Consider the following 27765-nt stretch of genomic DNA (forward strand, 5'->3'; position numbering starts at 1 on the left):
TAGTCTTTAAGTCTGAGTAGGATGGGTGTGATGCGGTACATTAGGAATACAAGACATAAATAGGAACTGGTAGGTACTGAAGCACTTCAGACAATATGACCCCCTGCATTTGATAACTTGCTGGGAAAGTGGAAGTGGATCAGAGGTAATTATCGCAGAAATTGGGTGTGCTCAATTTTTAGATAAGAGCTGCTTTAACAACAACAGATTTTGTGACCGGTTACTCCTTGTGGCTTCCTAGTGCGAAAATGTCCTTTGAATGAGTTGCGATAGGTGATTCCCACAGGCTTGGGATAAAGCACTCACAAGAGCTGCTTTTTCATTCTCAAATTTAAGTCAAGTGTACAGGGTGCTCTTTGTTCTACTTAATTATTTCCTTATATTCATTCTGTTGGCTTTGGATGATGCATCCTTTGTGAAGCATCCAGTTTGATTTCAGGCAGGAGATGATTCTGCTAGTCTTCCTTTTTTAATAGTTCTGCTTGGCATATAGCCCCGGGGAGGAGGAGGAGGAGCACGGTGCCACACAAGAATTCTTGACTATATATGGAGAGACGTGGTGAGCCAGCCCGATATCGAGTTATTAAAACAGATCAAATAGGAACAGTGTTCTATTTCTTCTGGTAAAAACGGCAATAATATTTCTACTTGCAAGTTTTCTTGCTAATTATTCACAGCTATTTCTGGCTTCTGGAAATGGTTAGTTTGAGTAATACAAACTTGTAAGACTTGTTGGTAAGCACAACATGGCTTGGAGATGTGCATGCTAAAAGTTACTTCTTGCTTTCTTCATAGGACTTCAGCCCTGATCTGGAGAGATTACTGTCTGGTGTAAGAAAATGGTTTAACCATGTCTATCTTACTCTTATTGTCCTTAAAATAATTGACCAAGCTTTAAAAGTGGTCGCCATATAGGAATATTGCAATAGATTCTTTATATTCCTTGAATGAAGTCCTGTTGTATTCATATCGTCTGTGGAGGAATAATGAGAAAATAACAACTCTTTCTCAATCCATATTAGAGCTTTGAAAATATGAAAATGGGAAGATTTTGTGAATTTCTAATTTTTTAAAATTTGAAGTAAGAGAACTGACTCAAAGCATTGCAGATACTGAGAAACGGAGCTTCTGCAGAGATTGTCTCTGAGGGTTTATTGATCAAGCTTTTTTAAATTTGTGTAATAGTTAATAAAAATTGTAAATTCTTGTAGGATAGAGGCTGAGAAAGGCAGATGTAACGTACCATACTGCATGAATGTAATTGATTGGTTATATAAATATGCAGTGAGTTAAGAGATTGTCCATGGACTTTTGCTTGCTACTTCTGGATATACAGCTTTTCTTGCTCTTGACGTTGTCATTAATAAGCACTCTCTGGTACTTAAGATTCTCTATTCCCTTGTCTAATTAAGCTGGTACCAACCTCTCTATCCATTTCTGTATGATGTAGAGCATTCACCTTGGTATTTAATGCATACATGAATGTATTTAGAGTTCTTTATTCTTCATGTTGGCTTTGGGAAAATTTTGACGTTAAACCTCATTTTATTTTACGGTGTTACTAGTTTGTTCCTAGCTAGAGGAAATCTGTGTATAATGCTTACATACTAGTTCTGTCCTCCATCCTAATGTCAGATTTTTTTCGTATGAAGAGATCCAAAAAAGAAAAGGAAATAAAGTGAGATTTTTATAGTTAAAACTTCTTATAGATCTACCAGTTGGTATGGTGCTGCTTTGTATGAGGAAATGTAGTCTGCTTCTGATAGAGGGTAGCTGATCTTTTTCAGTCTAATGAAAAGTTACTAATAAAGGTTATTACTTCTGACAGCTTTGGAAATGTGAACCAGGACCACCCAGTCTGCTGTGTTTATAATAAAGGATCTCGAAGTTGTAACTGCTGTAAACAGTTTTCCTTCCAAAACCAGTTCCTTAGCGACATGCAGTGGTATCTCTCTCAGTTTTTGGAAAAGCTTCTGTACTAGCATGTCATGTAAATAAAGAAGTTCTTTTATTCTTCACCAATCCTATAATATGGTTGTACTGTGCTTCCTGTAGCAACCTTATTGAAATTCCGTTATATGTCATCTGGCTTTATTTCCTAGTGTAGTAATATAAAGAGGTGCTGACAGAAAGTAATGATCAGGGTTGAGTTTTTTAATGAGTGCTGTATCGTGACTGTGTTCCCTTACAGAAAGGAAGGGACACAAAGCAAAGGAAGAGGTCATGTTAACGACCGCAACGCATTTCTCGATGCTAATAGGATTTTCTTGTGAAAACCATTGAATGAAATGGACTGTGCTCCTGCTTTACTGTTTCCCAAGTCAGTGCTGTTCAAAAGAGCAAACTTAGTCACTCCTTAGAGTTCAGTAACTCCCGTCTTTCTATCTGAGTCTCCTGTTCTGCATTAATTCATTTTTATTGCTTCTTGGTTACGCCCAAGCTTGTGATGTAACCGTTTCTCCCTTAAACCGACTCTTAGAAACTGCTTCAACTACATCATGTTCCCTGAGGCTGTTCTCCAAGGACAATGCCATAGAGCTCTTAATAACAAAGGAGAAAAAAAAACTAGCTTGTTTATTGCCAAAAATGAGACTCAGATGTTTTAAGTGTGAAATAAAATAAATGACCAAATTGGGGAGTGAACCTGAAGTTACTTGGATAATTTTCATCTATTAAATGCTGGAGTACCAGGACTGCTCCCTTAAAGCTACCGGTTTTAAAAAATTAAAAGCACCGTAGTTTTTATTTTCTGTTGGAGACTGAGTTGTATAATAGGTAGCAATGTGAATATAGATGATAAATCAAATTTGCAAGTTGCTGAACTTGTGTGGAAAGGAATGGAGTACTACTTATTTAATGACAAATATGCAGTACTTGGATTTGGTAGTAAAGCTGTCAATGCTCAGTAGAAAAGCAGACACAGTATTTGGAGGCCAATGGGGCTAAAGCCAGATAACTGACAGTTTATATCGTAGCCTGTGTATCAACTTAAATTTCTAGGTGGAACGTGTTCAGTAATATAGAAAAATAGCATTAGGAAATAAAACACTGCAAGACATTTTAAATATAAAATGATGTGCGTTAGAGCTTTTGGTTGTGAGATCTTCTACTAGAAGCCGGGTCCTTTCCTTTTTCCTCCATAGCCATGTCAATGTGGTGACTTCTGCTCACGCCTTCAGTATTTGCCATTTGCATGAAGCCTGTTTTACTGATGTTATGGGATTCATAATTTTCAAATGAAGTCAGTAGCACAATGGGAAATGAAACTGCCTTGGAAAATTGCACAATTTCTCAAGTTTGAATAAATAACACTTGCATTGCTTTTGCATTGGGATTTTATATTGATGACAACATTCCATGGGAAGGAGGTGAATGCCTCTCGGGGGCTTTGAGGAAATTTGTCATGCAGTTACTGGGCATCCCCTCACTGTAACTTTGTAGAAAAGGAGTTTAGAGGTTTGCTTCTTACTCAGAGTAAAACTGTTCTGCAGCTGTGAGAATGAAGCACAAAGCTGAAAATGTTCCTTCTGAAAATACTGGATACAATTGTGCTTGATATGATATTTGATATGATCTGTTGAAGTTGCTGCTCTGTCAGACTCACACTAAGCATGTGTTTGTCCGCTTTTGGTGTAAATAAACCAGAAAAGTCACTGTAACAGTAATATCTTAACCCCATATCTGCCATGTTGCAGATCACAGAAAAATACATTCACTCACAGAGAAATAGTGATGCGTGAGTTGTAAAATATCAAGAAGGAGTGTGATTGCCTTAAACAGTTTCCAGTTTTCCAAATTAATTGTATATGGAATGTATAGGTCTCTGAGACTTAACATGTTCTTTTACCTGTTTATTTGGCTTCTGAACCCTGACGTTCCTCTGAACTTTCAATGGTGATGGAAGCCTTGAAAAGGAAGGGATATTCTGTATGTAAGGAGTATTATGCTGTATGGTGGTTGAAATTTTCTCCTTCATAATTTGCAGTAACAAAAAATATGATTAGATCCTTCTTGGGAGGAAAAAGAAAAGGTTGAGAGCTGAGCAGTTAAAGGCTTCAAATACATGTGGCTGCAGTGGCAGATAAAAGAATAGTCATTTTACTGTAATGCAAACTGTCTCCCTCGGTGGAAAGGGCAGGGGAAGCTGCCGGCTGGCTTCTTGCTTTGTTACAGTTGAGCTTCTGTATGCATCTTGTTCTTTTCCATCTACACTGATCGTGCCTTTGATATAGATTAGATTCAGCTCTGTTTGCTTTTCTTGCGAGTGGAAATCCATGAGACAACAGTACCCGAGCTGGATGTGACCCTGCCACTGTGCAAACACGAGGGATGCAGCTGAAGTCAGTACCCCCAAGAAAGTTTCCCCTCTACGAAAACATGACCTCTGGCTTGAAAACAGCTTGAAAATTTTCCAGTCAAAATTGAGATGCTTTCCTCATCCAGAAGTTATCCAGAGGCCAAGAAAAGGAATAAACCAAAAAATATAATAAAGGTAAAAAAAACCCTTATAAAGTGTAGGTCTTTCCACATTTTATTTCATAGAATGGTCCTGACAATGTCTCCAATCTACCTCTGGGCTGGCGTTGCCTCTTCCCAAGCTCCAGTGGTAGTTTCTTACTCTGTTTTTCAATAGCCAGGGAAATCTTAATAGTTAAGTTTTCTCCTATCCCTGCTTCAGACAGAGGTTGGAGCCAGGAAGGTAGGAATTTCACAGTTAATAACTTCTCCATTGTTGTTTTTAAGGGTCCTTGATAGTCCATGATTGACATTGTTGTTTCCCTGTGTCCCTTTCCCTTCAGGACATAGGAGCTCCCAAGCAGGCAGGAGAGGGAGAAACTGGTACTTGTGAATGTCAGCAAAATAATTTTGGGAGGTGAGAGGGAGTGTGTCCTTTGTGGAAACAGTGTGTTTGATGCTATATGTAGCTGCTCTAAAGAAAATAATAATATGCTGGAGGGCAATGTTGCATGCATACTTCTTGGGACTTTTAAAGGTCACCAATTCTAGAAATCTACATTTTAGGCTATCTGAATCATAAAGCAAAGAAGTGAAGTTTGTAATGTGATAAAGCTGTGAAGTATAGACATTTCTGTGTTTATATCATATGAGAGTAGAATTCAGCATGCAGTGTAACCAGGAGGGGCAGAGACCTCACTTGGAGGCATTTGGGGGTGTCAAAGCTGGGACACAGGGGCGTTGGCTGAAATAAAATGAGAGGGAAGTAATGTTGGAGCTGTATGCACAGATATGTGGATATACATTTACCTATGTTCATACGTACACGTATAATTATCTCTTAATTGGAACTGTAATTATGCATCTTGTATTTCGCTTGTTGATGTTCATATAGTCTTTTTAAGCCCTATACTGGGAACACATTGGATTTGTGCAGCAGGCAAATGTCACAGTCTGGAGTCTTTCCAGTGGTGCTTTGAATAGAGGCTTAAAATCTACATTAGTGTTGTTTAGTGTTAATTAAAATCTCTAGTACTGAGTTTATATTCTTTCCTGGTGAGACTGAACAGAAAAATTGCACCGAAAGATAATGGCCATAGTAACTGAGACCCTAAGTGTAAGTCAGGCTGTGTCATGTCTCCAATTGAAACTCTAAGGAAGAGCAAATGAAGAAAAACTGAATATGTACATAAGTACATGTGCATTACATAATGGCAGAGATCACTTGAATCATCAATTTGGTCTTTGTAATTAATATTAATGTTTTTTCTTAATTGTTTGTCTTCTATATCCACATTAACGACTGTTGATACGCAATCGGTTATTACACAATTTAACTGCAAGTTGTGTGAGAAAATTAACTCCATTTGTTTTTTGAAGCTACCATCAACAGTGTTTGATACTTCCAAGCTTTTTCTTGTGTTACAGAAGATGAGAACAACTGTTTTTTATCACCTTCCTTTGCATCATAATTGTACAGCCCTTTAGTGTGTTGTCAGCTGTTTTCCTTGTGGGGAGTCTGTGTCTGAGTTGTTCCAATATGGAAGCTGCTCTGTAATTCTGATCATCCTTGCTATCTTTATCCAGACTTCATGGGATCCTTTCTCAGTGGAAATTCCAAAAGTTTTCGGTCTTTAACATGTGGATATATCACATATTTACGTAGAGAAATGATAATTTCATCCATTACTCTTCTAACAATTGTAACACTTGTTCTATTGATTGCTACAGAGCTGTGAGTTGATGTTTTCATGGCTCTGCTTCCTAAGAAGTGACTTTCAGGTTTGAGACTGCTGTTGTGTGCATGAACTTAAAACATGTTTCCTTGCATATCTGTTAAATTTTACCTGCCATGAATTATAAATGTCTTTTTGCCATTCAGGCACTAAATACCATCAGTTCTTTCTTGAGTTTATCAGCCTTCACTTCATATGTTCAACAAATTTTGTTATCCCCTACACCTCCAATTCTTTGGCTCACCTATGAGTATGCTGAGCAGTTTGGGCCAGCATAAAGTTCTTTTTTGCTTCTAGTGACCTTCTTACTCTTTCCTACAGAATCACAGAATGTCAGGGATTGGAAGGGACCTCGAAAGCTCATCCAGTCCAGTCCTCCTGCCGGAGCAGGAACACCCAGATGAGGTTACACAGGAAGGTGTCCAGGCGGGTTGGAATGTCTGCAGAGGAGGAGACTCCACAACCCCCCTGGGCAGCCTGGGCCAGGCTCTGCCACCCTTACCAGGAACAAGTTTCTTCTCAAATTGAAGTGGAACCTTTTGTGTTCCAGTTTGAACCCATTACTCCTTGTCCTACCATTGGTTGTCACAGAGAAGAGCCTGGCTCCATCCTCCTGACACTCACCCTTTATATATCTGTAAACATTAATGAGGTCACCCCTCAGTCTCCTCTTGTCCAGCTCCAGATCCCCAGCTCCCTCAGCCTTTTCTCACACGGGAGATGCTCCACTCCCTTCAGCACCTTTGTTGCCCTGTGCTGGACTGTTTCCAGCAGTTCCCATTTCTGACAGTACTGTGGAAGACTCTGCCTTTTGGGAATAGTAGGCAAGTCTCTTGGTTTTTAATTTTTAAAAGATGTTCTTATTTGCATTCTGATTTCTTGGTCTCTTTTTGCACTCTTCTCTCCCTACTACTTGTCTGTTTTTGTGCCCATTAAGTAGCTTAGCACTGTTTCAGAAAAGCAGCCCTTTCTCAGTGTATAGCTCACCAGTTGCTTTTAAAGGTATGATTAGTTTTCTTCTTGTAGGTAACATCTCATTTTGTTTGCTTTGTTTCATGCTTATTTTATATCTGCCTTGAAAATAATGTCATGCAATATTCAGAACAATAGTTAACAAGTCACCTGAGCTATATATCTTAGAAAATAATGCTGACGTGTCTCACTGTCTGCAGCATTGAAAGGAGGAGTTGTTCTTCTTTTATTAAAAATTCATGAACACATCTAGTAAGTATCAAGTTTTGTTATATAAAGCTGTCATTCAAAACCATTGTGGTTGGGAGAGATACTATGCATATAAATGTTACGGACATGATTATATATAATATACACGTTTTATAGAAGTGCTCCCGTAGCACCCTGGTACTTCATACACTGAAGTTTTAACTCTCTATTATTTTATAACGTGATTAAAAGAGTTGAACCATTTATACGTCTGATTCCATATGAGGGATTTTAAGAGGATGAAAGCATATTGTATGCAAACACAACTAAATTCCTAGGTAAGCTTATATCCTGGACTGAATTTTTTGGTTTACTAAGCAATCTTAGTTACGGAAAGAGTGCCAGTAATAATTTCAAAAGTAACACTAATTCACTTTTGTAGTGAATTCCTGCATACATAAATACAGGTTTTCCGCCTTTACCATGTACCGCTTCCTAAACATCTTCCAACGGCAGCAAAGGTGAATATACATTTGAGACTACTGAGAGGACCTTGTGCCAGAAAGGTGATCTTACCTGGATGCCTTGGAGGTGACCTATGGACTTCTGGGGGCCCATTGCTTCCATGCTGAGAGCTATTGTGCATGGTTGGTGGTCGGTCAGCTTTTATGAGTCACTTATGGGGACTTGAGGAGCAGACTAACAAAACAGAATGTGCTAAGTTGTGTTTTTGACGCATAATAGCGGATAAAGTAATCTGGAAGATGGAGGGAGTTGTGGTGTATGGAGACTGTTGACCGTACAATCAGCATGTGTCTAGTCAGACTTAATAAATTTGACTCAATGCAGGTATTGCCAGAGCTGATATGACTCCTGGAGAGCCTCTCTGCACAGTTCTTCAGCTTCCAGGAGGTTTTATTAGTCTGGACTCCATGCTGTGCACATCCAGAGTTGCTTCTGATCCAGCACTAGAGCTAATCTTTAGATGATTATGCATCATTCTGCCCAGTGCTCTGAATTCCCGGAATACTTTGCAGGTCTTATTAGCTGTAAAACATTCAGTTCAAAATACTACAGAGACTGAACAGCTGCATTCTCATCCAGCAGTCCCAGGTCAAATAACCTGGACCAGATCTCGTCTGGCTCTGTGCCCCAGATTCCTTCCTTTCCCCGGTGTCCATCGGTACCGGTCTGGCGATGGTTGGTGTTGTGTGTACACAGGTGCCAAACACAGGGTGGATGTTCTAATGTGAGAGAAGAGGATGGATCGAAGATGTTAGTTGGTGTGCTTGGAGTCCCAGCTGCTGTTCCCAGTTTGAGCAAAGGATTCAGTGTGACAGTTGAAATCTGGCTGATTTTGCTCGAGAGAGTGTAAATGAGACTGTCTTTAATTCTGGTCTGCTCTCCAGATTCACAGAACTGATGTCATTCCTCCATGATGTAGTAAGCTGCAGTTGCAAAAATGTCTTGGCTTTGAAAGCCAGTTTCCAGACATCATATCTTAATGTCATTTCTATTTCAAATAAGTCACTAATTTAAAATTTGGAATATCTGTATTTGTTAGTACAGTGCAGTCACAAGAACAATGTCCAGAAAATCATTTCACAAGATTTTGGCTCATTTCATTATGATTTTCTTGCAGATTATTTTTATTTTATTGTAATAAAATATGGCTTCACTTTTTCCAGGGTATGTTATAAAATCAGAAACACTGTTGTAATTAGAATTAAACACTTGACAGAAAAAGACTTGGGCAGTAACATGATGGTGAAAGGCTCTCATAGGCAAGCATAAGGAATTTCCATACCTGTCTTTGGGGTGTTTTGTGTACACGGGGGCTGCTGCACTCCGGTTTTCTTACGCTGAGCTCAGCCTGTGCTTGTGAGTTACTTCTAAGGAGCAGCTGCATTAGAGCTTGTGCTGTCCTGGGCTTGCAATCCTGCTCCTTGTATTTGAAATTTCTGTATTTTGTCCTGGAGCTTTCTGATAGATGAGGATGAAGTGACATTCTTGTCAAATGGTGTGTTGGGAACTATTCCACTACATTTCATTTGTTTGGCACTTCTCTGTCAAACTGGAGGAAACAGTGCTTATAAATGACCATTCAGAACATTTGCTCTTTTCATTATATAATTTTGAAACACTTCTGTGTCTCTTTTATAGGATTTAAAAACATCCTGTCTGGTATATTGATACTGCTGTATTGAGAACTTTCTTAATGGCCTTCCTCTCAAGCCCAGGAGGAGAAATAAGATGTGTGATTGGGTTTTTTCCCAGGCTACTGGTGGTGTTCTGGCACATAGATTTAACATGCTTGTATTAATATTTATTATCCGGCATCAAGTATGTCTAAATTTATATGAGGTGATCTAGTCTTACACTGAAGTGAGTACTGCAGTAGGAGTTATTTAAATGCAGTAGGTGATGTTCAAGAGAAACAAAACCCTATTCATTTTGAGTTCCCTTGAGAATCAAATGATCAATGAAATGATTTTGGCAGGAATTCCAACTTGAGGTAAATCTTAGAAAAGTGATGGTTGGAGAGTTTCCATAGCTTGAAGAGAGCCACCAGTAGCCATGGGCTCTTCAGATGTTTGTTGTTACCTAAGATTCACTTAGTTATCACTTTGTACCATAGCCTTGGCTTAGAGGCTGCAAGGTCTCCTTGTGACACAAGTGCTGTGCCTGTGCGGTGTTTTGAGGACAGGGCCACGTGCAGTGCAGGAGCACTAACCTGTGCTGATGGGATATTTTGAAAATCGACCTTATATGAGTTAAAGCAAAGGAATAACGTCACCAAGTTATTAGTCTTGATAGATGGGTTTGGCTTGCTTACTGCTGCAGGATAGAAAGACCAACACTTCATTTATAACAATATAATGTTAAAAATATTAAATTTAGGCCAATACAAAATGTTTGCTGCCAGTGAACAGTAGGTCACAATGTGAGCTTTTCAAATGCATCATTGTGTGTACTTTACTTCATGTGATGTTTGAAAGAAAATCAATACTAAGGTAATGTCAGGATGAAATGTTAAAATGCTTATGACGATTTTAAAAGGCAGCTGAGAACTTGTTGCTTCGTCTGTCACAGGTAGGGCCCATACAGAGAATAGAAAATTACTTAACATATTTGATGATCTGGATTAATTTTGTAATGAACTAGGGGGAAGAAAGTGATGTTAGCCTTTTTTATTTAAGTAGTTGTTTGTGTCACTGTAGATTGTAAATGTTTGAGTTCTCGGGTTACAAACTTTCGAACCTTGAAAATACAATATTTTGTTTCTATATACATTTTCTTGTCTGTTTGTTGCTCTTCTAAGTCATGTTGTAGAAACTTAATCTGACTTGGCTTAGTTTCTGTGGTTTAAAACAATAAGCATAAACTCAGCATTTGTGAAATTCTAGCACACAGAGATAAGATTCTTAAAACATATTCCTTGGACATTGCTTTGAGATAAGGTACATGACTTTGGATTGGCAGTGGGTAATTGCAGGTACATGGTGAGAGCTGAAATGATGATCAGACACAGTCATAAACATCAGACAGCTCTGTGGAATTGATGCATTTCACTGGTGGTCTTGATTTCATCTGATCAATAATTAAGTTCAACATATTTAGTGTCTCTCAAGAACTGATGGTGGTCTTAATGAGTGAGGATGGAACTCAAGAGTGCTAAGACCTGTATTATCATAACTAGTTTTTTTCATAGTATTTTGTTTTGCTCAGCAGATCAACTATTCCAGAATATGAACATGTTTAACTGAAAATATGAATTTGATTAAGTAGCACATTGCTATCAACCTTAAGTTAAAGAAGATTAATTTGCCGTAAAGTGTGAAATTTCACGTCAGTAGAGGAATCCAGCTTAAAACCTTCCTGTGTATTTTCCCAAATGCTTAGTGTCTCTCTTGTTTAGTTTTTCATTTACTGGTTTGTTCATTTATCTCAAATGTAATTGGGTAGTCATCAAAAACACTGTGAAATAACCAGTTATCCAACCTGCTTAAGTCGGACCGTGGTGTGCATAACACATCACATTTAGGCTCTGTAAGCAAGCTTGTGAGTGCAGCCTTTGATCGAGTCTAGGTGTCAGGAAGAGAAGGAAATATTTCCCTCTCCCCCATCACCCTTTTATATTGCAAGATGTGTTCATATGGTAGCCATATGAAAACTCTGCTGTATGAAAACCCCACAACACTAGTTTGATCTCCAAGGAAGGCTTCTCAATTCCGAAAAATTCTTGGATTCTGGTAGTGAAATTAGCAGCGTGCAAGAAAACTGGAAACCAGATACTGGGTGCTGAGCTATTCAATACTTATCTGAAAGTTCCAGGTGTCTGCTGAGATCCTAACTCTAGCAAAATTAGATCTGTTATCAAAGTTAACTTTTCAGGTAGGCTGGGAACAAAGGAGGCAGAAATACAGGCTTATGTGTGAACATATACGACAAAGTCAGCTTCCTATTTAGAACAGTGGAGTTGTATGTAATTTAGGTCAATGTCATTATGTAAATAACAGCGTTAGGGCTGTGAAATCAACTGTTTTCATAGTCAGCAGAAAAAGGATTGTAGAAAATGATTGTTGCTTCTAAGCGGAACGACTTGTGGAGTTCTGCAGGGCTGTCATGTGTTTTAGGAAGGAGGGGAAGCTGAAGCTTTTTATAGCTACTGGGCTGGGGCAACTTGGAACAGTTGTTTTCTTGTTGTGGTCATCAGTGTAGAGCTTTTCACAGTTAGTAAAATGAACTAATGTGTAAACATCAAGCAGTTGTCTACAATGTTTCTGGAAGAATCTTAAAGATTAGGATTCTATAATATTTCAAATCACCTATAGTTGTTTGGTTCCCCTGGTTACCTGTATGTTCATATGGCAATTCTTAAAAATAATATCTTGTGTATATACCATAGAAATAATAGCTAATCTGGAAGTTGTCTCAGTTGGTCAAATTACTTAATTTACTGTGTCTACATTTTTAGAAGGAGAGAGAACATCCAGATCCCTCCTGGTAACTACTCTTGGAGCGGTGGAATCTGACCTTGAGGGATGTAGGACTCACCTTTAGGAGGCATCCAGAGCAAAATTAAAGAAAATATATTTGTGTACTTATCTGCATTAAAACATTGAGTTTGTGGTGATTGTCATTTCTCTCCCTACCTGAAGCACATAGGCAGGCGGTCTCCAGATGGCATGATCTGTTTGGCTTGTGTATGAATAACATACGAAATGCATTCTATGCTGAGTTTGTAGCATGAGGTTTAATACAACTGGAGCTTCATGTGTTTATGCATAATGGAATAACCTTCTTAAATTTCAAGATAATCTAATTTTTTTTTATAACTATAACTCTCTTTAGGCGTCTGAACAAGAATAAATTGCAAGTTCTTCCAGAGCTGCTTTTTCAGAACACACAGAAGTTGACGAGATTGTAAGTACGATCTGATTTGTTTCTGTTGTTTGTGTCTTATTATTCAGATTTACTTGTTTGTATTTTTACTGTTGTGATATGTTTACTTTCCGTGGACTTAGAACTGCTAGATAATAAGTGTTCTCAAGATCATGTGTTAAGTTTGCATCTGTGTAGTCATAATTCAGTAGAGCATAAAGATCAGAGGGAAGAGAAACTACATATTTTTTTCTGTTTCTTGTATATTTACCATGATGACCTCAAGGTAAGTTATTTTCAACCGTCTGTAAAGAATTATAGAAACTATGAAAAGTGTCACCTTTTCATATCCAGTTGTCACGAAGGCACCCCGAGGTTAGTTTTAGGGACAACACGGTCCAAAACAACTTTTAATAAACTGGTGAGAAACAGGGTTTTAGCACTCCAGAAGTGGCTTGAATACAGGTTTGGGTATCAGTTGAGGAAAATTATTAAGGGGCAGCAACTAATACAACAAGAGGTCCACAGCGTGCGTGCACGTGGCCTCACCCAAAATAATGCCGGAGCCGTCCCTGAGTCCGGGAAGAGTCCACACTTGCCTGAACGTGGTGTGGAATCACTTTAAAGAGTTACACGTACACGTATTGAGTACGGAAAGTGTACACTCACGATTCCGTGAGGGTAAATTTATAATACACTAGCAATCCTGTGAGGAGCAATACACATGCAAATGTGCATGGAATATTTATTACACGTGCTTATGTGGAAGCACAGGAGGAAAACACACTCGCGGTTCTGCGAGGATTAATTTATACACATGCTTGTATTGAGCACGGAAAGTATAAATACACGTGCAAATCTGCGTGGAAAGTAGATACACTCGGAATCCCGCGAGGGTTAATTTTGCTCACACATGTGACGGCAAGGCAAGCGGAGTCTCCGTCCTGGGACGGGGGGCAGTGGCTCCTGGCAGCAGTGGCTCAACTCCAAGAGGTCATGCGCAAGGGGCAGAGTCTTGACAAGAATCCCATTTTTATAGGCTGATCAGATCTGACTGTGGACATTCCAGAAGCTTCTCTGCGCCCCCACTCTGGCTGTGGGTGCCCCTGAAGCTTCCAAACATCCTCCGCACTGGCCGCGGGTGCCCAGCGGCTCCTGGTGCCTTGGTGCTCCCTTCTCCTAACGGCCCTGGCCAGGGGCTCTGGGGCCAAAAAACGCTGTTAGCCTCAAGCAGCAGAGAGAGAGGGAGATGTGTCTACTCCTTCCATATTGAAGGAGGGAGGGGGAGAGAGGAGGGTTTGCATCCTGCCACACCAGTGTAGTCTAGATGTCCACAGAGGGAGGTGGCATACTTATATTTAAAAATGAGCCTGTTGGCATAATACAGATTGTTATAATTTCTTTTTAGTTTTTAAAAAAATATTTTTAAATTAAGGCATTGTCAGGCAGATTAGCAAAGTTATGGCTGCTGGCTTGTCAGGAAGATGAAGAAATATGGAGAGGTAAAGAATTTTTGATCTCTTTGAAAAATAAAAACTGTGTTATCGAATGTTTAGATGGCATCAAGACCAGTTTGAACAGAAAGAGAAGACTAATATGAGCTTGGCTTTTTTTTTTGGGTGTTAGCACAATGACTGGATGATTTATAAAAGAGACTTAAAAAGCTGAGAGCCATGTGGGGTTTTCATAATTGTTTTAATACCCCTGTATGCAAACAAACCATTTAGGCAGTGAGGTAATTTTTTTCTTCCTGTGGAAATATAAAACACATGGTGATGGTGAAGACTGATTTTGGAATCAGCTGACTAATTAGACAAATAGAGTCTTTGATGTTTTAAAAGCAGACACATTGAATGGTCTTGTCCAGTGGATGATACTGATACAGTTTTGGAGAACTTTGTTGCCGGAACATGCTTCTGGAAAAACTGTTCAAGTCAATGTTGTTGTTCCAGAGATGAAAAATATGTATACAAATATTAATAATTGCAAATAATAGCTGTGTCTTAATCTCAAAATTTGCTTGAATAATCTTTGTTAGACTTGTTTTTGCAAGCTTTGTTGCAGCTTTTGAATGCACTAGAAAATGTTTGCTCAATGGATTTGCTAAGGTTGAGTGATTTGGTTCTATTTCCTAATGTTGTTTTTGCATGTGTTTGAAATTCTCTATCTTGAAACTTCTCTTGAGTCTCAAGTGTGAGCCGGTACTGACTTGCAGATACCATTATCTGGTCTCCAGAAGATGCTAGTTATATTTTTTTCATAGAAGAGTTGCTTTATATAGGTTGTGATGCTTTCAAGATAATTGTTTTTTATAGAGTGTAGATGTATCTGCTAACACAAATTCCAGTTGAACATGCTGGAACTTCCTCTGTGAGAGGTTATGCTCTACGTGGTATCATCAAACTCAAAGGAACTTTCTGGTGATTTGTGGTTTTGAGGGAAGGTTGTGTGTGTTGAACTTGTGTGCATCTGCCTTAGGGAACCTTGCACAAAGAAGTGAAGTGACAGTAATTGAGGCTTTTCAATACCAGAGTGATCATGTAATCATAATACCTTATAGTTCTTAAAAACAAGGGTAATAATTTTAGGTTTAGAATATAAAGATTGCAAACAAGTTACATTAAATGATTAATAAGAATGCCCTGTTCTGTAATGCCTCCCAACGGGTGCTGTTGAAACATTGTCTTTATTGGCTGACATTCATTCAGGGTCCTGCTTGCTGCTCAGTGATGCTTTAGATAGATCACTTCAGCACTGTTAGTAGAAATTTGCCTTTTATTTTGAAGATACAATTGTTACTTAAAATATTCACTATATTTATTTAAGTCAACCCTAGCTGAGTGAACTGTTACGGTTCCAATTGCGGTTTGGTTGTACATTTTTCAGTGATGGCATAAGAATGCACAATATGCTACCCAGTAGAGTTTGTAAAAATACATGCATGTATATGCATCTTCATACTTTGAGGCACAACAGAAATATGAGTCTAAGAGGGTTAGTTTCCTTTTCTTTGGGTGTGTGACTGTCTTGGTCCTACTGCTGGTTGAATTTCCGAGCTGTTCTCTCCCATAACAAGTGTGTTATGACTTGTCTCTGGAATTTACGATGAGTGAATTAAAACGGATGTTAGGAAGTGTAGATAAGAGCGATCTCAATTTTTCTTTTCCATAGTATAGGTATATTACTTCTGTTGTTATATTTGCAAACTGAGTCTGGGCTACTAAGCTGCGAGTCAGTTATTGTACTCTAATAGCTATGATCCTGATAAACCACCAAGTACAAAATTGAGTGTTTTAATTGTTAAGCTTGCTACAGCGCCAGAGGTGCAAAGTTTTAAGAACTAAATATTGCTATGTGGTATGGCTAAAATGAAAAATTTGGCTTTATTTGCTGGAAAGAGCAGCTCATATGTGGTCTTGTCCACATAGCAAATACAGATGTAATCAGCAGTGATTCTTACAGCTGCTCTCTTTAGCAGGCATGTGGTGAACTGTAACAGCCTATGACTTTGTTAAGGAAAGTGCAGATTCAATTATTTTAAAATATAAAACTAAACTCAAAGGGGACATTTTAAGTTGGATAACTTGATAATCATGCGAAAGTTGGGTATATTTATTAGCATTAATGGAATTAGGTGGAGATGGAGTGACTGCCCTGCTTAAACACGCAGGAATTTTGTACACTGGAGGGTTTCAGGGAAGAACCCGTTCATGTTTCAGGAGCAGTTAAAGGTTGCCAAACAAACGTGAAGACTTTTCGCAGCGCTCTGTCGGCTGGGCTGAAATCTGCCGCTGAGTAGACTAAAGGAACAAACCTTTTCATCTAGTCCAGTGTCAAAGTCTCTTCAGCCTTGTTGCTGCCGGAAATTGAAATGTAGAATGTTAATTTTTCCCATCAATGATGTTTGAAAAGCTGGACAACAAACCTGTTTGGTGACATTGGGTTCTTCTCTTGTTTCACATGTACACCGTTGTCATAGTTTGGGACAACTCTGCTGTTGTCCCTGGTGGCTTGTGTTTGTCACCAGAGCGTGTTTATGGCAGGACACTGTGCATTTTCACTGAAATGCAGTCTAATAAGTAATAGAATCTAACTTAGAATGCTTCTTGGGTTAGAATGACTTCTTCAGTCACTTAGCTCCGGTACCTTTGCCTTTTTTTCTCCTGCAATGCTGAGTTACAAGATATCCTTGCATCTTTCACAGTGCTGCTTAGTCTTCATTGTCACATCTGGTTGATATTAGAAGCAGGAATACATATATAGGGGAATAAACCTCAGATGGAATGCGAAACGTCCCACAAAATGAGTTTCTCATAAGATTTTGGGCCTTGTCTTCTAGAAAGAGTGGCTTTGAGACTTGTGTGTTTTGTTTGCTTTAGTTTAGATTAGAGTTTGAAGTTTAAGTTGGATGGTGAATGGACACTTGATTGGATTCTCTAGTGGAAATGTTTGCCATTGCTCTGTTGCCTTAATTTCCTAGGTTTTAAAGCATCTTAAATATTTTATCTGGGATAAATAAGCATCTAATAATTCAAACCACAAATGCTTTTAATGAGAAAACTGAATCAAAGAAAAAGCACTTTTAATAAATTCAGAAATGGATACAAGCAAGATTTTTTTATATATAGTTTCAGATACCATTTTCTTTATGACTAGATATTAATAAATAGTACTATTAATATAAATGAGTGATGAAATGCACAGAAAAATTAAACTATACCAAAACATAATTTAACAGGTATATAACTGGGGTTTGATTCCAAGACAATTATTTTCTAATAGCCAAAACAACTTGTGAAATTTATTGGCCCAGTTTGTAAACAAAGCTTTGTGCATGCTGGGATCCTGAGTTTCCTTTGTGTGCACAGCTGGTATATAAAATGATCAGAGTGTATCTGCTTTTCACTAAAGTCCAAGTATGTTAGTGGTCCATGAGGTACTTAAAGATATTTAAAAACAAAACACCAACACCTCATCATGTAAGGAAATACTTGTTTCATTGTTGCCACTTCCATACCTAAAGCCATAACACTTAGTCGAGGTAAAATTCCTTTGTGTAGATGAAAAAAACTCTGAAAAGTGCTTTAAACTCAGGTCTTGCAGTGAGGGTTTACACCTCCACCAAATTTACACCCATGGAGCATTTATTGGGTCCATTCACTTTTAATGGACTCTCCTAGTTGTCACTTGACAAAACAAACCAGGCTCTGGAAGCTTAAACATTCTGAAATCTGGTACCAAAACTGACTAGTTGAGGTATCCATTAGACTCTGAAATAAACTAGTTTACTTTTTATGGTAGTATCAGAATCTAAAATTGAGACTAAAGCTGAGCGCTGTGAGAGCAGAGCCCTGGGAGCCACCTGTTACATCTCAAGGTTTTTAAACTTTGTAGTTATCAGTGGCCCAATGTCTTACTGTATTCATGTATAGTTATTTCCAAAGGACATTAAAGTAGCAAGATAAACAGGATGGAGATATTGTAGACAAATGATTTGTTTTAATGGAATGGGACAACCAATAGAGTGCACTATCAGCAAGTTTGCTGATGACACCAAGCTGGGAGGAGTGGCTGACACTGGAAGCTGTGCTGCCATCAGAGACCTGGACAGGCTGGAGAGCTGGGCAGAGAGAATTTAATGCAATATAACAAGGGCAAATGTAGAGTCTTGTATCTGGGTAGGAACAACCCCAGGTTCCAGTATAGTTGGGAATGACCTATTAGAGAGCAGTGTAGGGGAAAGGGACCTGGGGGTCCTGGGGACAGCAGGGTGAACATGAGCCAGCACTGGGCCCTTGTGGCCGGGAAGCCAATGGTACCTGGGGTGGATTAGAAGGGGGACGGATCAGTAGGTCAAGAGAGGTTCTCCTGCCCCTCTGCTCTGCCCTGGGGAGACCACACCTGGAATATTGTGTCCAGTTGTGGCCCCTCAGTTCCAGCAGGACAGGGAACTGCTGGAGAGAGTCCAGCGCAGCCACCAAGATGCTGAAGGGAGTGGAGCATCTCCCGTGTGAGGAAAGGCTGAGGGAGCTGGGGCTCTGGAGCTGGACAAGAGGACACTGAGGGGGGACTCATTAATGTTTACAGATATATAAAGGGTGAGTGTCAGGAGGATGGAGCCAGGCTCTTCTCGGTGACAACCAGTGATAGGACAAGGGGCAATGGGTACAAACTGGAACAGAGGAGGTTCCACTTAAAGATGAGAAGCAACTTGTTCCCGGTGAGGGTGTCAGAGCCTGGCCCAGGCTACCCAGGGGGGTTGTGGAGTCTCCTTCTGTGCAGACATTCCAACCCGCCTGGACACCTTCCTGTGTAACCTCATCTGGGTGTTCCTGCTCCATGGGGGGATTGCACTGGATGAGCTTTCCAGGTCCCTTCCAACCCCTGACATTCTGGGATTCTGTGAACCTCTTAGTATCAGTAATAGCCACTGTGTAACGTGTTGCTTGTTTTTAACATGTATTTGTAGCTCAGTGAGATTTGTCAGTAAAGCTGGATTAGTGGGAATGCTTTATATGTAGCGAAGCAAGCTGCATTTTAGACAGAAAAACATTTTGTACTAAATATACTCCGAACGAAGCTTGAATGCTATTACTTGATTTCTTAGCCTGAGGTCATTCATCTTCAGTCATGAAAGTGTAAGATTATTATAATAAGTCCTGCAGTTTTCTGTTGAGTGTGTATCTCCTAATTGTAAGTTAATGTTTCCCAGGGTAGCATTAGTGACAAGTAGTCACTAACAGTGACTATCAGTAATTACGTTTGGCTTTTTAAAGTGCTACTCAGACAGTAATTAGGTAATGCTTCGTTGAAACAAATTGGGAAATGTGTCACTTCATTGTTCAAAGATGGAACAAAAAAAGGCTCAAGTGGGGGGAAGGGGGCTACTTAGCGAACTTCTAAAATGATACAGGGGAATCTTTTGTTGGACCCACTACATCATGATGTTCCGTTCGGTTAGTGGTTGTCAGGAATTATCTGGCCTCTTTCTCTGTATACAACTGCTGCGTTTGGGAGGATGAAGGAGGATAATAAGAACGAACTTTAACTTGATCCACTGTCATTTGTAATGAAATTTAAAATGTGTTTTATCTGATTATATTTAATTTAATGTTTTCTTCCTCAAAATAATTTAAAACACTGATATGCATCTTATCTGCTTTTTATAGCTACAGCCATGCATTTTATTAGATGATCTAAGTTTTGTAGTTCATTATGCAATAAATGCGTGTTAATAGCTAGTGAGGTATGTGTATCAGTGTAAACCAGTCAAATACATAAATGCAAGTGTGATGCCTATAGGAGGACCAGGAAAAACTGATTATCTGTTTGACCTTTGTTATTAATTTTTTAAAGGCAGGTTAGAAACAAAGTGCACACATACAAAACATAGCAAATGCTTCTGAAGACTTTCCAGGCCAAGTTTTATTATTTTTGCTGGCTTTAATACATTAATTGCTCCATTTTTCTCCTCAAGCTAGGTGTTAAAACCACATGAAACCTGCCTGGAAGCAGTGGTTTGTTCTGTAATTCATACACTTTGGAGATGCTGGTGAGAAATGCATATTACTGTGTGGCTGTGCATACTTACAAGCAATTTTGATCATAAATGTATTAGACACTGAAAACCAATGTAGTCTGTTTAATTGTTTATCGTATTAGCTTTTAGTTTTGTTTTTAGACATTACTATTTGCCGTCTCCTTTCTCGATTTGTGTGTTTCCTTATGATTTTTGTGTTTGTGCAGTGTGTATATCTGATTTTGTGTAAGTAGTTTCATTAGGTAATTCCTAGTAGGGGTAGCTGGAACTGGTTACTGCTCTACTTAGGAAACTGACCTTGTGGAACAGAAATATAAAGGTGCTGAGGTGCAATATGGTGTCTTTCTTGTGTGCTGTGCCTGCAGGCACAAGTTGGCTGGGCTGAGTCAGTGACTTTGGGTTTGAGCTTGACCAGGGCAGCGCGCATGAGGTTTTACCAACGTCTCCTTTCTGTTGGGTGCGTTTATAGCTGAGATGTTTATTGTAGTTAGGAGGCTGTTTCGCATGTGTAGATTTGCCAAGAATTTGCTGCTGAAAGCCTTGCTAGAGCAGCCCCTTGTAAACTGTCCTTTGCAGCCTGCTCCTTAGCAAGCCTGAAGTATCAAATCATGACTCCTGATCAAATTCAGTCTTTTATCTCCTGGCTGTCTTCAGAAGCTGTGCTTGCAAAAGCAATCAGTTCATAAATTTCCTCAGTATCCTCTTTGTTTTTCTGTTTGTTCCTTTTTCCAGCAAGAGATATCTCACAGATTGCTGACTCTGAGCTCCATTATCGTCTCACATGAAAGCCAGGATCCTGACAATTCCATTGTTACATGGCTTTGAGTTATGGTGTTGCCATGACAAAATAGCATGGGCTTGTAACAGTGTGTTTTTGTGGTTTTATCCACATCCAATAATTGTAGTTTCACTGTGTATAGATCACAGCAGGTCTTTTTAGAAGACAGTAAATAATTACAGTAAGTGTTTGCTGGTCTCTGGGGTGCACTTCTGGCTTGAGAAAGATGTGCATTAGGTCAGAGGCTTGTGCTGCAGATAGCTGGATGACATTTATACTATTTATCAAGCTGAAGTCATTCTGTGTATCTTCTTTTTGGCTCTGATTGTAAATAACGTATGTAGCAATTTTTTTTAATACAAGTATACCAGTTTTATTTGGAGAGTCTAAGGATTTTTTCCTGTTTAAATTAGTGCAGAAGGTTAATTTTTAAAAAAGTGAATAAAATTTTTTCTTATTGTTGTGAGAGTAGAAAACAAATGAAGATATGTCAAAAAGACAGAAGGCTCCCTCCTCAATGCTACTTTGTCCCCTGTGTAAAATTGGTTATTTCTAATTGTACAGTCTCCAGATGGATTGTTTCCCCTCTTAGGGGAAATAGGCGCAATTGGAGAAGGAATGGCGCTCTTTGTGAAAATTACTTCTGGGTTTTAGTGGCATCTTTCTTCTACAAAGACATCTATTGCCAACTTCTGTGATCAGGTCATCTTAGTAATAAGGTGGTTTGTGGCAAAGAATTCTACATTTCTAGAAAAAACACCACATGTGCAGTCTTTGTAAATAAGTTGTTTTACTCAGCTAACTACAGCCTTTCATTTTCACTGTTTTTTCCTATGCACTTAGAAAGGCAACGTGCTCTTCTGGTTGGTGTTCAGCTCAAGAAATAGAGGCTCACAATTTTTGAGATAAATTTGCCACTAAGTTATTTTGTAGCCTTAACCATGTTGCTGGCTGTCAGTTTTCCTGAATGTGATTACTTTTAAAGCACTATCAAACACCTTCTAGTTTCCAATTGCATGTCTTTGAGATAACATTAGAAACTATTCTGCTGTTATTGCCTGTTCAATGCCATCCTGGATTGGAAAATTTATTTAACTAACACCAATGGTAGCTTTGTACACTTAAGTCTGTCTCAGAACTTGACATCAACAGGGCTATTGTAAATAGTTTTTGATGCTTCTTAAATTTCTTCTTAGTATCAAAAAAACTGATGTTGATAAAATTTGGTATGTAGTCACTTTAGCCAGTTAGACATTAATTCCCAAGGTTTCTGTTCTCCACAGTCAGGATATTTGAGAACATCATGGAAATGTTTAGCAAAATTAGGCTTTTCAGAGCTTCCACAGGCTGAGTTTCTGCTTTAAGTGGGTTGCAGCAATGAGAACTCAATGAGGACTCCACGGTCAGTCATCACCTCGATAGCTGGAGCCGGGCTTTCTGAGGGTGGTCACACAAGCTCTGAAATGCATCTTTTTTTCACAGGTTTCAACTTGGGTGTTTCGAGTGACAAGTCAAAACTGGGAAAAACACAGTGACTCAGCTCCCTGTTGGGAGGGCTTCCACATGACAGAGCTATTACAGAGTTCTCACAATACAGTAATTGTGGGTGGGCGCTATTGGCTCACCATTTTCTAACATTAGTCTTCAGAACTTCGTTCTTTTGCTTGACAGCACTGGATAGCTGTGTAGACTGTGGTCAGAGCACAGGCAGGTTGTACCTTCACGTGTATTACACCTGTAGTTATCCTGACCTGATGGTTTGTAGGCAGGCTCCTTTCCCAAACTGCATAACCCTGTTAGCTGGATTGTGTGCGCTCAAAGTTTGTCAGACTCAGATTTGCTTTGGTAACATGGCTTTTTGGCCTTGCTACTAGGGCTATCCTGCAAATGTCAGCACATTGTGGTGTACTTGCACATAATTTGTTGCTATATGGATATAGTTTTTCTTGTTTAAATACTACTTTTAATTATTCAATTCATGTGTGAATGTTTTTTGCACTTTCCCTATTGACTGTACGTTGAAAGGAGCCGAGAAACGTTTTGTCAAATGGTTAGTTCAGTAAGGTGGTATGGAACTCCTAGACTACTGGCCACAGAATGAACAGTGCTAAATTCACTCAGAAGTTTTCATTACTGCAACTAGGAGAAATGCAGAATAAATGTAACTTTCATATTTTGGTGAACAGGAGATTAGAATAGGAGTGTTTAGCATTTTTTTCATATTTGAGGCCACTTCCTCACACAAGGTGAATGTAGGAGCAGATAGACCTGGTGACCTGAACCACAGATGTCTCATCTGTGTAACAGAAAAAATATAACAATGATAATGTAAATATTTACATTGCTGTCCATAATAGGCTATCATCCTGAGGGTAAAGATAAGTTTACATTTGTTGCCTTGTAAAAGTCCTTTCTAATATTTTGGAAATACATTGCAAATTATAAGATTTTCCTTTGATGTGCAAGTGGGTAGTAGAAGTGGGGGACGTGGTCATTGTTCTAGAGGTACTAATGAGGGCTCAATTATAAGCACTGAACATGAAGTCTTGATTTCGATCAGCAACATCAAAACCGAAAAGCCATTTCCCGTCACTGGTTTCTGGCATCCAGCTCTACTGGTTGCTGTTTCCCAGCAGCAGAACTCGGCTTCAGCAGCAGAGATTTATGTGTGATCCAAGCGCCCCGTGAGCTAAGGGTATGGTGGGTAAAATGATGCAAGACCAGACACTTCTGTGTTTTAATTCTCATTTGGTTTTATTCTTGACAACTGTAATGTGTGCAATGGGAAGCTTAAGTTGGGCTTTCTGGAACTTTTCAAAATGCTTCACGGGGTAACAGGGCATGCCTGTTTAAAGTATTTCTGACAATTAAAGGTCACCGAAATGAATACTGCTATTACTTTTAAATGCACTGTGGTTACTTTTGTAATACAGTCATAAATGATCCAGGTTTTCATTATGATTCAAATGAGTTGAGAGCAGCCATGGGATCGCGCTCTGAGGCAGATGTGTGCCGGTCAGAAGGGTCAACGCAGAGCTGAACCAGGAGGTATTTGATCTAGAGGCTGATGCAGTTCCATGTCTCAAATGCAGTCTATGTTGTAAAACTTGTAAGAGTAGAAACTATTTACGAAATAAAATGAAAATAACTGGTGCAAGTCATTAAATGTAATGGTGCTACAAGAACAGAGTGGCAAGGGCAGTTTATTATCTTATTCTGACTAGGAGAAGGATGTCATACCCAGTGTGCCTTTGAGCTGCTTTTATTTCTTTACTCAGTGTGACATACCGAAAATGAAGGCTTATAACTCCTTGTGCTATAAAAAGTCCATGAGCTGATTTTTTAATATATTTCCCTTACATAATGCTTTAGAACTTAGTGGGATTATCTAAACATACAGTAATTGCTGCTGTTGAAGTTTGAGATTTTCTACAATGAAATTGCAAATACTATTCAGAAAATTGAACAAAGCATATTTGGAATTAAGTACCTGTGTTTTGCTTTGCTCTGTTAGACTCACTGATGGGCTGTTACTAGAGACATATCTATGAGGGATTTTTCTCCAGGAAAAGGCTATGGATTTGCTTCATTCCTATTGATGTATGGAGGAATGTTAAATTTCATGTTCTGAGTGGTTTACATGCAAGATACAATGCCAATGCTTAATGAACTATGAGGGGAAAAATGTTGAATGCATCTGATACAAAACCAAATGTAATGCTTACACAGCTAGTTTCTTTTGTTAAGAGAATAATCTTGTTTCCTACCAGACAATCACATGAATAGAACTCCCTATTGTGTTAGTTCTGATAATCATCACTGGGTCAGTCCTGCCTCAGTGTGTTTTCTGTACCACTAGAGTGAAGAAGGTTGCTGAGTGCACTAGGATCTTATCAGTCTCCAAGCTGTAAACTGATTTTTCCATAACTAGCATATGCACACAATCTTTGGAAGTATTTGAATGGGAGTTTTGCTTTATTTCTTGTCTCTTGTACTCATACCACCCTTTCCTACTTTTTCCCAATAATTGCTCAATTAACCCCGCACCTTGCAGTCCGTTATTTGCGGCAGAGCTGCTGGAGTATTGTGCTGAGCTTTTGTTAGCACTTGAGCTTTTTACCCAGAAGTGGCAGCTGTTCTAATGTCTGATGTTGGTGTTACTTGCTGGGAGTAGTTGTTGGTCGGTAGGAGGTACTTCACTTAAACAACTTCCTTCATTTACTCAAGAGGCTTGAGATTTCTTCTGCTGTAGTAAGTACTTTTATGACTGCCAAAGACTACACTTGAAATACCAGTCCCAGGATTTTGCGTTGCAGTAAGATTGGCTTAATAAAGCACGTAAATCTAGCAAGGTAATTGTACTTGGTTTATTGAGAGGATGTAGTGGCACATCTCTCCCTGAGCAAGAGCATTGTCCCGGAACGCAATGGCTCACCTGAAGGAATTATTATCTAGTGAAGCTCCATCATTCTTTTCCAGTATTAGTCATGGAACTGGGAAATACATGTGCATGGTACATCCTTTCCATTTCTACCAGTCCTTCCTCTAATGGCAACAGAATCAGACTAACATTGCTCAGGATGACTGTTTAGTTTTGACTTTCAAGGCAACATTTTTTGGATTTTTTTGATAAAGTGTAATTTGTACGTGTCAGTAATTACATGCTCCAGAGAGACCAGAGCAATAATGGTATTTTTTTCCTGACATGTCAGGAAACAAATTTCCAATAAGCCTGGGGAATGCAACATGCTACTTGCCCCAGTTGGTGGTGAATTTCAAAAGAAAATAATGTTTGTTTTTACTGGCCTCAGGTTTTTCACTATTTTGTCTTCAAAACTGGTATTTCAATTGCTTGAGGGGAATTATTTTTCTTCACTGCTTGTTCCTCTTGTTCCCAAATAGAATTGCTAGTTTTTAAAAATGAGGACCACCTAAATCTCTTACGGCTGTGGCTCACTCCAGCTCCTTTTTAATGAGGTAAACTGATTTTGTTCTGTTTAGATAAGTGTGTGAACAAAGAACCAATCACTGGATTGTCTGGCCTGTGGATGCAAGTAGCTGGTAATGGACCTTTTGTCTGATGGCAAAATGTAGGGTAGATTACTTTAAACTAGGTAGTTAAAATTTGTAGATTATGTATGTAAATAAATACAATTTTATGGAAAGTGTAAATGGTAGACCTCTAAAAGTGGACACTTGTTTGTTACTAGTCTGTTTGTCTTTTGTTTTAAATATCTCCTAATTCATTTCATAGAGTACTTCCTTTGACAATAATGCCATCAACAGGAAAAAAATATTACTCTCTTCATTTAAAGCACATTGAACATAGCAAAATGTATGGAAAAGTGAGACCTTTTGACTCTAGCATGACTGTAGCCTTGTCCCAAAAATGAGAGAAGTTCAGCAGAGAGTTTCTTCAGCTTATTTTTTTCTGTACTTACATCAGTGTTTGAACATCAGGTTGTGAGGATTAGTTGTATATATAGAGGCAGTGGCTTGTCTTGAATGAGCAGTCACTGGGGTGTTTAGGGGTGTTTTATTTTCCCCATGAATATGCTTGATTTTTAAGGATTTCAGTTATCACATTGTCAAGCTCAATCGTTTCTCCTGGTTTTCTTGCTGTTGTTTAAGAATGGAATGCATTAAGCTCCCCTGACTTTGAAACTGGCTGCACTTGGAGTGGGAAGTTGAACCCCATGACCTCCAGAAGTCCCCTACAACCTGAAATATTCTGTGGTTAAATATATTATTTACAGTATTTAATGTCATGGTTTGGAAGCTTTTAGCTCGTTCAAGGTTTGGCAGTTAATGTGGATGGGATACTAGACTGTGGGTTTTTTCTTTTTTTCCCCTCTCCTATTCCAAACTAAAGATTCAATGTAGTAGACAGGATTTTTGTGGGTGCTGGAAGATATTGTGCTTAAGAGCTGCAAGATTGAGCTCAATCACCAGGATCTTGCAAGAGTGTGAGATGGGGTTTCTCAACTCCCACAAAATTTGAAAGTCATCAGGAGCTGGAATTGATGAACTGCTGCTAAAGTAAGTCATTTTTAGCTATCTCTTGCCCTAAATTGTGCTGTTCAGATCTGCTTGTAAAGTTGGCTTTGGTATACTTTTCAGAGGTAGGATGTGCCTTGGTATTTGGTATTTTTACATTTTATCTTGTTAGCATCTCATTGTGAGAGCAAGTTATTTGCTATATCCCTTTCCTGAATGTGACCTGATTCTGCCCTGCTCACAACCACCCTGTAGCAACAGAATGACTTGCACAGTAGGCTATGTTAGGATTATTCTATAATATAATACACATAGGTGCTTCCCTGTTTCTCCTCCAAAAATAATAAGGAAATAAGGGAGTATCATATAGATGGTTCATGGTTTATTTCTGCAGGACCCGTATTTTTCTGCCTTGTACAGGAGGCCGAGTGGTGAGATGCCCAGCAGGACATTCGGGGTTGGCACTGCTCGTGCCATTTGTAGCTTCTTACAGGTCTTGCGGTGGAGATGGCAGCTGCCCGTTGGCTACCAGCCCATTGCCCTTCCTGGCCACAGTCTGGGTGCTCATGGTGCTGTAGCAATAGTGCCAGCCTGCAGTTTTTCTAATAGCATTGGGCTCTCATTATTGAAAACGCTACAATAGCTTAGATTTTTTTCAGAACGCACATTACTGAATCTGCCAAGATTTTCAGTTCTGCTCTGTGGCATTTTTA

General features: G+C 39.1%; 1 protein-coding gene across 1 annotated transcript in view; it reads left to right on the forward strand.

Annotated features, from left to right (window-relative positions):
• Positions 1-27765, forward strand: part of SLIT3 (slit guidance ligand 3) — a gene marked incomplete at both ends in the record, with an annotated part of 483041 nt that overhangs the window by 34415 nt on the left and 420861 nt on the right. The window contains one exon of the mRNA XM_080353334.1: positions 12708-12779. Within this exon, the coding sequence (XP_080209460.1) occupies positions 12708-12779 (72 nt within the window). The remainder of the gene's footprint in view (positions 1-12707; positions 12780-27765) is intronic.

The sequence above is a fragment of the Nesoenas mayeri genome, assembly GCF_963082525.1.
Source record: "Nesoenas mayeri genome assembly, chromosome: 14".
NCBI lineage: Eukaryota > Metazoa > Chordata > Aves > Columbiformes > Columbidae > Nesoenas > Nesoenas mayeri.